General features: G+C 39.1%; 1 protein-coding gene across 1 annotated transcript in view; it reads right to left on the bottom strand.

Moving 5' to 3' along the window:
• The window catches only part of LOC126249059 (venom carboxylesterase-6-like), a 216,619-nt gene that overhangs the window by 14,839 nt on the left and 187,911 nt on the right, over positions 1–13,869 (bottom strand). Inside the window, exons 8-9 of the mRNA XM_049950704.1 lie at positions 7,823–7,973; positions 7,523–7,658 (exon numbers count right to left, since the gene is read on the bottom strand). Of these exons, the coding sequence (XP_049806661.1) occupies positions 7,523–7,658; positions 7,823–7,973 (287 nt within the window). The remainder of the gene's footprint in view (positions 1–7,522; positions 7,659–7,822; positions 7,974–13,869) is intronic.

The raw sequence follows: 13,869 nt of genomic DNA, 5'->3' as shown, positions 1-13,869 counted from the left end.
AAGATAGATTGGACCGAATATTTTTTTTAATTTAGAGGAGAGATGGAGGTTACACAAACTCCTTGAAGGGATTGTCTAATCCATGGTTAGGAGAATTCATGGAATGAATGACATGTCTCCAATTATGAAGGTGGGAGAGTTGAAAGCAAATAGACTTACCAAGGTCCTCATTGATTCTTTAAATGTTGTTTCTGTACATATTGACTTATGAAATCATAGAAAGTATTGTAGAGTGAAATGTCAGCATTAACACATTACGGTCAACAAAAACTTTTTCCTTTACCACCTCAATAAACCGGAGAACCTTGTGTGGTTATAGACAAAAATTTGAAAGCAGTAACAAAAAGTAAAGTGCCTTGAGTAGAAGTACGAAAATAATGATCCAGCCTGATCAAATAGGACAAATATCTTTCATAAGGTTCTTTTTTTATTATGAAACAACATCAGGCTTAGATAAATGTTCACTAGTAAGCTGAACCAACAATCTTAAGAAAGTAATAATACACTAAAAAACATGATTACTTTTCCTGAAGAAAACTGAATTGGATTATACTACTCACCTAACGTGGAAAGAATACTGAGGAGGTTACTATAGTTAAACAAAATAGGCACCAGCTGAAATAACTACTACAATAAAAATAACCAGACACTTGTTTTTATTTGTGCAATATAGAAAGAAAATGAAGTTTGGTCTTGTGAGATGTTAGGTAACAATAAACTAGTAGAGTATAGAAGGATTGTAATTAGTCTTGTAAGTCAATTTGCATGACATCTTTCATCTAAGTGGAGAAATCTGTAATATAACATGAGATCCTTCAGTGTAACACATTTCACTGTTATCCTCTCAAGTTGACAAAAGATGTTTGAGAGTGAAAAATGTATTTTACACTCTTGGAAATGGAAAAAAGAACACATTGACACCGGTGTGTCAGACCCACCATACTTGCTCCGGACACTGCGAGAGGGCTGTACAAGCAATGATCACACGCACGGCACAGCGGACACACCAGGAACCGCGGTGTTGGCCGTCGAATGGCGCTAGCTGCGCAGCATTTGTGCACCGCCGCCGTCAGTGCCAGCCAGTTTGCCGTGGCATACGGAGCTCCATCGCAGTCTTTAACACTGGTAGCATGCCGCGACAGCGTGGACGTGACCCGTATGTGCAGTTGACGGACTTTGAGCGAGGGTGTATAGTGGGCATGCGGGAGGCCGGGTGGACGTACCGCCGAATTGCTCAACACGTGGGGGCGTGAGGTCTCCACAGTACATCGATGTTGTCGCCAGTGGTCGGCGGAAGGTGCACGTGCCCGTCGACCTGGGACCGGACCGCAGCGACGCACGGATGCACGCCAAGACCGTAGGATCCTACGCAGTGCCGTAGGGGACCGCACTGCCACTTCCCAGCAAATTAGGGACACTGTTGCTCCTGGGGTATCGGCGAGGACCATTCGCAACCGTCTCCATGAAGCTGGGCTACGGTCCCGCACACCGTTAGGCCGTCTTCCGCTCATGCCCCAACATCGTGCAGCCCGCCTCCAGTGGTGTCGCGACAGGTGTGAATGGAGGGACGAATGGAGACGTGTCGTCTTCAGCGATGAGAGTCGCTTCTGCCTTGGTGCCAATGATGGTCGTATGCGTGTTTGGCGCCGTGCAGGTGAGCGCCACAATCAGGACTGCATACGACCGAGGCACACAGGGCCAACACCCGGCATCATGGTGTGGGGAGCGATCTCCTACACTGGCCGTACACCACTGGTGATCGTCGAGGGGACACTGAATAGTGCACGGTACATCCAAACCGTCATCGAACCCATCGTTCTACCATTCCTAGACCGGCAAGGGAACTTGCTGTTCCAACAGGACAATGCACGTCCGCATGTATCCCGTGCCACCCAACGTGCTCTAGAAGGTGTAAGTCAACTACCCTGGCCAGCAAGATCTCCGGATCTGTCCCCCATTGAGCATGTTTGGGACTGGATGAAGCGTCGTCTCACGCGGTCTGCACGTCCAGCACGAACGCTGGTCCAACTGAGGCGCCAGGTGGAAATGGCATGGCAAGCCGTTCCACAGGACTACATCCAGCATCTCTACGATCGTCTCCATGGGAGAATAGCAGCCTGCATTGCTGCGAAAGGTGGATATACACTGTACTAGTGCCGACATTGTGCATGCTCTGTTGCCTGTGTCTATGTGCCTGTGGTTCTGTCGGTGTGATCATGTGATGTATCTGACCCCAGGAATGTGTCAATAAAGTTTCCCCTTCCTGGGACAATGAATTCACGGTGTTCTTATTTCAATTTCCAGGAGTGTAGGTAGTTGTTAAGTGGAGAACATTCCACTGTGCATGCCATTGTATTACATCTGTGCAGATGAACTGTAAATAATGTCAGCTCCGGAGATCGGCAAGGCATGATGGTGAATAAAATGCTCCACTTCCTACAGCAGAGCAGCTCTTCTTTAGGACATCATGGTTTGACTGTGCCTTTGAGGCCAAGGAGTGAAAAGAGGCATATAAGAATGTCAACAAAGAAAAGAAATGATGAACTGTTATTAGAACTGTTTCTCAATTGTTGGCTATTGTCAAAGCAAAATGCCACTCAAGTTGTATATAGAGAAAAAGTGAATGTAAAATACAGAGGAGTTAATGATGCACTGTTTATGTCATTTTGTAAATAGTTGACATCAATCTAACGTCTCTTAAGGTCCTCACACACTGCAGATGGAAACAAAGTCACAGGGGCAGAAGTAGTGGCACTGGCATAGCAGGTCCATGCATCAAGAAAGCTACAAGAAGGTGATCATAAAGTTCAAATAAGGTAAATGTGAGCAGCTGAAGCATCAGAGTGACAAATCAATCAAGAAGTGAGGTCTAAGTTACAATCCATAACCGGAGACCCTTTTATTTCACATCAATATTGCGTTGTGAAAATACTATATATTGCAGTGTGAAGATACTGAAGTAACTAGTGTGAAAATGAAGACAGGGCTGTAAATACTTACGTAAATTATAGTATTTTCTGAAATGGTAACAAGAGCTAGGTAATCAGCTTGGTGGAAACAAGTGACATTGTGTTTGTACCTGTATCTGCTTCAGAATGGAACACCCATAGCTTGTTCACAGCAGAGGCAAATACAAGGGTCCAGTATACTTCGTTCATACATATTTTATTCTTTCTCTTCACCTTTCTTTGTGCCATGGTTGCCCACACAAGACTAGGTTCTGACATTACATATACCTCATGAACACTATATGATTCATGCCAGCCAAGCAGTACAGAAAGGAATACTCTTGTGGTATGTCTCATTGGCAAAAATGGTAACATTTGGTGTACGCAGAGACACACACAGTGTCATCAAGGGCTGACAGACTGCAGCATCTTAACTCAATGTAAATTACCAGAATAAATATTATAATTAAAAAGAATATACTTGAAGGACAGAATAATATTTTAGTGGGCTTCAATCTGTGAAGATAAAGAAAATGAACAATTTTATAAAAAATATATAGATATATTTATTGATTATTAATGTAGAATGGATGAAGGTCTACATTTTGCCTTTCTATCTGGTGTAATATTATGAAGGAGGTATGTAATTACCAGTAGTAATTGAGTTTTAAAGAAAATATAAAAGAAGGAATTGAATAATGGTGTTTACATAAAACACACTCCTTCCTTATAGTGTATGGTATGCTACTGATTTGCACAATATAGTTGTGGAGAAATACCCTTGTGGAATTATTTTCTGTTATGCTCTTGCAACCATTATTTAAGAAACAAATGGTAATATCCATTAGCACTGGTCACAAAGATAATTTGTTTCAGATGAAGATAGTATTACAACATGCCACTGCTCTGTTTTCTTTATTCCTAGGAGTAAAATCTTTCAACTTTATAGGAAAAAGAACCTTTCCACATTGCACATTCATGTGACTTAGAAGACACTCCCACTTGTAGTTCAGCCACAAACGTGAAATTACAAGAACTGGTCTCACAATATCATCAAATATCATTCACAACTCAGATGTAGTTACTTTAATAAATGAAATAAGAGTCCAGTGAAATAATGATGCATTCATCCACCAAAAGGCAAGAGGTTTATTAATTAGCACTATTTTTCTTTCTTTCTATTGAGCCTATCACTGTGCACAATGTAGCCAGCTTTAGCTTCTATAATATTCTGTTCCTTGTTGCATAGGCAATATGTCAAAATTATAAATCTGCACGGCAGTTTGTGAGAACTACAAATGGAACTTACATTCTCTAAATGAATACTTGAAGGAGTACTTAATGGAAGCACAAGAAATAAAAAGTATAGTGCTCCCACAATTTAAACTAATAGACAATATTTCAAGAAAAAATTACAAAAGTGGAGGTAGTTGCATATTTGCAAGGGAATGCATTGCAGCCCATACATCCCAAATATTCTGTCCTTACAGTGTTGAAAAGGATATAGAATTACCTGGGATTCAACTTACTGACCTCAATTTACTCTTAATAACTGTTTACAGATCACCCTCTGGTAACATACGGTCATTCTTTAAAAACTTTACTTCCCTTCTTGAAACTCTAACAAAGAGAACCATTCCAAATATCTTACTCTATGGTGATTTTAATACTGACTTGTTGAACGATGGCAGCACTCAGACAACCTTTATAAATTTTATGAATTCTTTCAACCTCCATTTGAAATTAAAATCTGAAACTAGAATCACATCCCACAGTAGTAGCTGTATTGACCAAGTAGCCACTAACATAGAATGTGTTGCAAACTCTATACACTCAGGGTTCTCAGACCACAATGCTGTAATTATAAATGCAAAAAGAGTAGTTAGAGAAAGCAGAAACTTTTCAGAAAACAATATTCTAAATTTTATATCCCGCACAAGTAAAGCAAACTGGCAGACAGTCTTCCTATCACAAACAGTAGGTGATAAGTATGAAGCCTTCCTAAATATTTTCTCTTATTACTTCAATTACCATTTTCTTTTAAAACTGAAAAAAGTTGTTCCTGGTTATTCCAGAAAGTGGATCACTTCAGGCATTATTACTTCCTCCAAAAGAAAGAGGTAGCTTTTCTCGCTGAGCAAAACAAACACTGGCAGGAGTGTTCAGTTTAAGAAATACATAAAAAGACATTCAGAAATGTTGTCAAGGCAGCCAAAAAACTTCATTATGACATACTTCTGAAAAACTCAACTAACAAAAGTAAATGCATTTGGCAGATATTTAACACTAATACAGGTAGGACTAAAAACATTACAAATAGCAGTAACCTAGAAATAAATGGAAGATTGATTACTAGCAAAAAGAAATGGCTCATGAATTTAACTTCTTCTTCACAAATTCTGTTGAAAACCTTACTAGTCACTTAAAGAATAACCTCTCTTTCGAGCAACCCTACTGCTTCACTATTCTTTTCACCAACTTCAGAAGCAGAAATCGAAAATCGGCCAAAAAATAAAAAAGGTTCCTTCTTCTGGACAGGATGAAATACCTTGTTTGCTTGTTTACAGATGTTCAAGTATAATACGTAAGCCTCTATGACATATCATTAATTCTTCATTTGTGGAAGGCATATTCACTAAATTACTTACCATAGCAAAAATTATACTGATACACAAAAAATACTAGAAACAATATCCCAATAATTATCAGCCTATGTCAGTCCTCTCTGTGTTTAGTATATTTGTAGTGGCTGACAGACTAAAAGCATTTCTGAATAGGTATAGTATCCTTTCTCCAGCTCAATAAGGATTCCAGGAGGGAAAATAACAATAGATGCTGTTTATAAATTTCTAGATACCACTCTCACACTTGTAGATAAGAAACAGCCAGTTGCATTGTTGTATCTTGATCTTACAGAGTCATTCGATATAGTAGACCACAGAATACTATTATAAAAACTATGTTACTACCTGCAATTGGTTTGTAAGCTACCTACTGAACAGAAAGCAGTATGTGCATTTATGTGAGGTCGCCCCTTCAGGAAAATCCATAGTTTCATGTTCTGATATGCAAACTGTAAAACATGGTGTTCCTCATGGATCAGTTTTAGGCCTCATCCTATTTCTCCTGTTTATTAATGACCTTCCTCTTCACTATCGACTTGCAACACCTTCCTTTTTGCCACTGACACTGGTAGCTGACTCAAATGAACACAATGAAGCCACAGACAACCAATGTACAGCTCTACTACATTCATGGCTTGCAGCTAATAGGCTACTTCTTAATGCAAAAATGACTGTAGGCCTAATATTTCATAAAGTCCAGAACAGAAATCCCATTGTCCCAACTATACAATTAGGTGGAAATAGTATTGAACTGGAAAATGTAACTAAATTCCTTGGAATGTCTCTGACACTCTAGGCTGGAAAAGGCACACTGACAGTATAGCTACCAAGCTAAGTAAACCATGTTTTATGCTTCTGTCAGTCAGGGAAGTGACAAGTATAAATATGCAAACATCAGTGTACCATGCTCTTTTTCACTCAGTCCTATTCTGGGGCGACAGTTCTGAGTCCAAAAGAAAGCTCCAAAAGAAAGCTGTCAGTATAAAAATTATTTAAAAAGCAGAGAGACTTGTGTAAACAACACGACATTAGAGGGAAATAAATGTTGACACACTTTCCCCATTCTACCAAATTATTTGCTGATAGTGTAAAATGCATGGGGATTAAACTTTACAATCATCTACCACTAAACATAAAAAAACATCAACAATCCAGCACATTTAGAAAGAATACCTAAATCAATATTATTGAAATACTCCTTTTATAACTTACATGAATATTTTGTATGTGATTTTTCTATGTAATATATTTGCACACTTCTCTTTTTGTATTATAATTTATCTTCAAAATGTAAATTACATACCGACTAATAAAAATTGATCTACTTGTATGTATTTATTATATTTATCTAGTAAATCTTAAACATTGTATAAATTAATGTAATGCTTATCCATACTTAACTTGATTTTAAATGTATCCACAAATTTTAATATTAATTAGGCCTTGTTGACCTGAATTTTGGACAACTTGTGAGTATACTAATACTATATACTGTAATTTATAACTATCATAGAATTGTGTACATGTAGGTGTATTTAATTAAGTGTAATGTATTTTTTAAATGTTTAACTACTATAATGACTTGTCCCATGTCATATAATGCTCTCTGTACACAGAATGATGCAGTGGATCAATAAAGAATGAATGAATGAATGAATGAAGGGGGTCACCAACAGAATGATACAAACACCACTAACTAGTTAATCAATAGAGTGCACATTTAAAACCAAGATTATTTGCTGCCTAGGTATTCATATTTATTACCAAGATGTCTTCCCTACTAAATGTGTATGACTAGACACATGATAAATAAAAATATTTTATTTTTGTTTCCTTATTAGAGTGTTATTTTTCAAACAAATTCATGTGTAAGTTTCTCTCACTGAAACCATTGTCTGTATTTTGGACATGCCTAGAACATTTTCAGAAAGATGCAACGTTCAGACTCACCCAGTTTTGCTAAAATTAATGCACATATCCAGCATAATATTCATCATCTTTCTATCTTCTTCAGTTTCAAGTGGTGTTAAGCCAAACTTGTCATTGACATTCATAATATAAGCTGTGTCATCTGCATGAGATACTCCTAATAACAAGGAATTGAAATAGGGATTACGAATGTAAAATTTGTGAACATATTGTTACAAATTACTTTGTAAATGTCATTTATGAACAATTAATTATTTCTGCTGATAGCATGGTTTGATGCCAATAAAATTTGCTTTTAAGAAGATGGATACAGCCACTTACCAAGGTTAACATTAGTTTCTGCCATACTTTCTGAGAAACTATATTTCCCACGGTACCCAAATACATAGAAATAAACAGGTGACTTATTGATACTAGCCTGCAGTCTTGCTGCTCGTTCAACTTCTACCACAAAAATTCGATCGCCAAATAACTGAAAATTAAAAAAAAGAAAAATACAATATACATTACATGACACATACACCACCTGAGCCACAGATAAAGATACTCATAGTTCAAGTCTGGGAAAACCAACCAACACTTAAAAGATTCGATTCTCTTATGCATTACATAACTTAATCTATATGGAACATGAAATGATGTAGAAAGAGTTGTTGGAGTGAATTATTCTTGAATTGGTTGAAAAACATATACAATTTGGGAAATATCAGATGAAGTAATTGTTCCAAAGTGAAATTAGAGATGAAGAATTGCATTTATCTGTTCAAGAAGTATAGATACAAAAATGTTGCCCACTATTAATTCAGAAAGGTTAACCTAAAAGAAAACATACTTTTTTAGTATGTCCTTCTTCTTTCTTTGTAGTCATATGGAATTATCTTTTGGGAGAGACAGCTAACATTTAGAAAGCATTCGTTTGGAAAAAAAAATGCCTTGAAATAAAAAGTACTCTCTGTTTCACATTTCACAGTGTCTCCCAGAGAGAAGATTCTCAAAGTCAGCCTTGGAACAGAGCAGAGAAAATAGAGTACAATCAAAGTTAATGATCATGTAACATAGAATTAACACAGTAAGCAAGACTTTCATTACAAGTGTGTTGGGTCACTGCCATCTGTGTTACAGGTTCCATTTGGAATGGTGGGAAAGTATGCTGACTCATTGCCTTGATGAAAGTTAGTTAGTTAGTTAGTTGGTTGCGTGTTCCATTGATCAATCACACGGTACGGTAGCCGGTGGGTCCCGCTGCCTGGAACAGTTCCGTCCTCCGTCACAGCGGGACCCACCTCCTCTTCCTCAAAATCACCCTCTCCAAACCTTCCAGGAATTTCTCACCTCCAGCCTTGCCTCCCAATCCTTCTTAAAAAACCTTAATCCTACTCCCAACATCACCACTGCTGAAGCCCAGGCTATCTGTGATCTGAAGGCTGACCGATCCGTTGTTATTCTTCCGGCGGACAAGGGTTCCACGACCGTGGTACTTAATCATCGGGAGTATGTGGCTGAGGGACTGCGTCAGCTTTCAGACAACACTACTTACAAAGTTTGCCAAGGTATTCCCATTCCTGATGTCCAGGCGGAGCTTCAAGGAATCCTCAGAACCTTAGGTCCCCTACAAAACCTTTCACCTAACTCCATCAACCTCCTGACCCCACCGACACCCCACACCCCTACCTTCTACCTTCTTCCTAAAATTCACAAACCCAATCATCCCGGCCGCACCATTGTAGCTAGTTACCAAGCCCCCACAGAACGTATCTCTGCCTACATAGATCAACACCTTCAACCCATTACATGCAGTCTTCCATCCTTCATCAAAGACACCAACCACTTTCTCGAACGCCTGGAATCCTTACCCAATCTGTTACCCCCAGAAACTATCCTTGTAACCATTGACGCCACTTCCTTATACACAAATATTCTGCACGTCCAGGGCCTCGCTGCGATGGAGCACTTCCTTTCATGCCGATCACCTGCCACCCTACCTAAAACCTCTTTCCTCATTACCTTAGCCAGCTTCATCCTAATCCACAACTTCTTCACTTTCGAAGGCCAGACATACCAACAACTAAAGGGAACAGCCATGGATACCAGGATGCCCCCCTTGTACGCCAACCTATTTATGGGTCGCTTAGAGGAAGCCTTCTTGGTTACCCAAGCCTGCCGACCCAAAGTTTGGTACAGATTTATTGATGACATCTTCATGATCTGGACTCACAGTGAAGAAGAACTCCAGAATTTCCTCCCCAACCTCAACTCCTTTGGTTCCATCAGATTCACCTGGTCCTACTCCAAATCCCATGCCACTTTCCCTGCCGTTGACCTCCATCTGTCCAATGGCCAGCTTCACACGTCCGTCCACATCAAACCCACCAACAAACAACAGTACCTCCATTATGACAGCTGCCACCCATTCCACATCAAACGGTCCCTTCCCTACAGCCTAGATCTTCGTGGCAAACGAATCTGCTCCAGTCCGTAATCCCTGAACCATTACACCAACAACCTGACAACAGCTTTTGCATCCCGCAACTACCCTCCCGAACTGGTACAGAAGCAAATAACCAGAGCCACTTCCTCATCCCCTCAAACCCAGAACCTCCCATAGAAGAACCCCAAAAGTGCCCCACTTGTGACAGGATACTTTCCGGGACTGGATCAGACTCTGAATGTGGCTCTCCAGCAGGGATACAACTTCCTCAAATCCTGCCCTGAAATGAGATCCATCCTTATGAAATCCTCCCCACTCCACCAAGAGTGTCTTACCGCCATCCACCTAACCTTCGTAACCTCTTAGTTCATGCCTATGAAATCCCCAAACCTCATTCCCTACCCTCTGGCTCCTACCCTTGTAACCGCCCCCGGTGTAAAACCTGTCCCATGCACCCTCCCACCACCACCTACTCCAGTCCTGTAACCCGGAAGGTGTACACGATCAAAGGCAGAGCCACGTGTGAAAGCACCCATGTGATCTACCAACTGACCTGCCTGTGTCTGTATATGTGTGTGGATGGATATGTGTGTGTGCGAGTGTATACCCGTCCTTTTTTCCTCCTAAGGTAAGTCTTTCCGCTCCCGGGATTGGAATGACTCCTTACCCTCTCCCTTAAAACCCACATCCTTTCGTCTTTCCCTCTCCTTCCCTCTTTCCTGATGAAGCAACAGTTTGTTGCGAAAGCTTGAATTTTGTGTGATGTTTGTGTTTGTGTGTCTGTCGACCTGCCATATATATATATATATTATTTACCCCATTCCCTTAAATGGCACAAAATGCACATACTATATTTATAGATTTATTTATTCCTATTCAAGAATTCATGTATGGTCTAGAAGGAGTTGTCAAGGAGATATGATTTCAATTTATTTTTGAAGCTATTACTGCTGTCTGTCAGACACTTTTTTTCATCTGGTAATTTGAGATTCATGATTCGACAATAGTGACTCTAGTAACAACCTTCTTTCTGCTCACTGCATTGTATTATAACAGCTTTAATTTAATCTCAAAGTCATTCATGCAAATCAACAGGACGTTTGAAAACAGCCATTCTACGATGGGCACCTTCAGGAAATTTCAACCTGTTTATAAACAGTATTGAAGATTTATTATCTCAGATAAAACTAAAAAAGAAAGAACTAGTGGTTGCTGCTGATTTTAATATAGATGTCCTGAAAAACACTGTCAGTGAACAATTACTGAAAACAGTTACATCGTCATTCAGTTTAATTTCTAATGTAAATTTCCCAACTAGGGTATACAAATGTTCTAAGACAATTCTAGGCAACTAAGCCACATTACAAAACCAGTAGTAAATGGGCTATCTGACCATGACATGCAACACCTAACATTAAATTTTGAAAATTGCCAGGGTAAAACATCTATCAGTATTGAGTACAGAAGACCAGTAAAACAGTCAAAAACTGAGAAATTTAGGAGATTGCTCAAAGAAATTAATTGCATGGATGTTTACAGCATCCAAGACACAAATGGAAAATAAAAAAACATTCATTAATAAAGTTAGCATCTTACTTGAAAATTGTTTTCCCCTGAAGGTAACTCAAATTAAGCAGGATTCTCATAAGAAACCATGGATCACACAAGGGATAAAGAAATCATGTGAGACAAAAAGGAAACTCTATCTGATATGTAGGGACACCTTTGATACTAGCATTATAGCTCATTACCAAAATTACTGCAAAATATGGAAGAAGGTTATCCAGAAATCTAAACATCTGCATTATGAAAAGAAGATAAATACATCCAGCAATAAAATAAAAATAATATGGGATATAGTTAAGTCAGAGACAGGTAGGACCAGAAATGAGGAGGAACAGATAGCTCTAAAAATAATTGAAACCCTGGTAACAAACGCATGTTGTGTTGCAAACCATTTAAACAAGTATTTTGTCTCTGTTACTCATAGCATGGGGTTGTCAGGTTCATTAAATAATGCTATGGAATATCTGAGACCAGTGCACACAAGCAATCTCAGTAAAATGGAATTGACACTTACTTCACCCAAAGAAATAGAATCCATCATTAAGTCCTTGAAATCAAAGCATTCTAGTGGTTATGATAACAAATCAACAAAGTTAATAAAGTATTGTTCATGTGAGCTTAGTCATATCTTAAGTTATTTGTGTAATCAATCACTTATCACAGGATGTCCCAAGATGGCGGCAAATAGTAATGGTAAAGTTCTTAGCTTACGTAAAAACTCGTGTTTTGACAGTGAAAAGTGTAAAAAATGCAGAAAAGTACTGAAAACCGGAATCACGTGCAAGGAATGTAATAACTCATATCATTTTCGATGTGCAAAAGTGGACTCATCTGTGAAAGAAAATAATGAATTTATAACATGCTGGAACTGTGGTCAGTGCTGCGTTCGGGACTCAGATAACTATCATAAAGCAAAAATTTGTGACTGTAGGTGTGAAATATCTGTACTAGTCAGCGATATGGTAAGTGAAATCCAGAGCCTAAAGGCTGAAGTTACTCTCTTAAATAAGAAGGTGTGTGAATTTGAACAACAGCGCCTGATGAACGACTATAGGCCTATACTAAAAACCAAGGAAAGCTTTCCTGTCGTCATTACTCAAAACAGGTTTCAAATTCTCGACGAAATAGTGGAACAAGAACAAGTTCAGTCCGTGCAAAATCCTTCAAGCAGCAAAAAAATTGTCAGTGATACGTTCAGAAAACACCAAGTCCCAAACTCGTGTGCAAAATGTGAAACTGAACGTAAACAAACCGTCCAAGGAAATGGAATCTGTGAAATTACATGCAAGAAATCGACCCTAGAGAAAAACAGAAGAAACGATGACAACCAGAAACACAAGCAGGGCCGGATTCTATTATATGGAGACAGCCATGGACATGAAATAGTCCAAAACATCACAAATATGCAAGACAACTTTGCAGATGTAGGCCACATCCAGCGTGGAGCCCCTCTTTCTGCTGTGGTGAAGCAGTGCATGCAGGATTGTAACTCCTTCTCATCCAATGACTGTGTCTTTATTATGGGAGGTTCATATGATGTAGCAAGAAATCAAGCAAATCATGCAATTATACATATGAAAATGGTACTGGGTAAGTTAAATGACACTAAAACAGTTGTTGTCAGCATTCCACAGAGGCATGATCTTATGAAACAGTCTAATGTGAACCGGGAAGTTCATAAAACAAATGACAGGATTAAAGCTCTATGTAGTAAATTTCAGAATGTGTCTCTAGTAGATGTCAGCTATCTGGAAAGGGAGCTGCACACATCTCATGGTCTGCACATGAACAAAAGAGGCAAAAAGATCGTAAGTAGCAAAATTATTGAGGAAGTCAGGCAACATTGTTCACAAAGTGATGAAAAGAAGTCCATTGCCATGGGGTGGTACAACCCACCTCAACAAAATCTGCCACAACAACAGCCACCGCTGGCAAGCCAGGGAAACTTGTGAAGCCTGCTGGCGTCAGTGCTAGTCCAAAATTATCCTCTAAGGTCTAGCAGGTAAAACTCAGCCTTAATATCATACACCAGAAGCTTGGTAGTCTTAGAAATAAGCATAATGATCTAGATGTAATTTCACGGATTGACAAACCCGATATATTAGTTGTAACTGAACACTGGTGCAATGAAGCTCTGGTTAGCATTAGTCAACCACTGTGTATGAAATTCTGCACAGCCTTCCGTAGAAAAGACAAGATTGGGAGAGGTGTAGCAATTTTCACTGTAAATGAAAGTAATTTTAATGTTATTGATGTGAGTGCCTTCTGCTCGGAAGGAGTCTCAGAATTTACTGCAATAAACCTAAAATGTGGTAGAGATAACATAACAGTTATCGGTGTTTACAGGCCACCTGCAGCAAATACAGATACCTTT

Source organism: Schistocerca nitens, chromosome 1 (assembly GCF_023898315.1).
Source record: "Schistocerca nitens isolate TAMUIC-IGC-003100 chromosome 1, iqSchNite1.1, whole genome shotgun sequence".
NCBI lineage: Eukaryota > Metazoa > Arthropoda > Insecta > Orthoptera > Acrididae > Schistocerca > Schistocerca nitens.
This window is presented reverse-complemented; position numbering and strand designations above follow the sequence as displayed.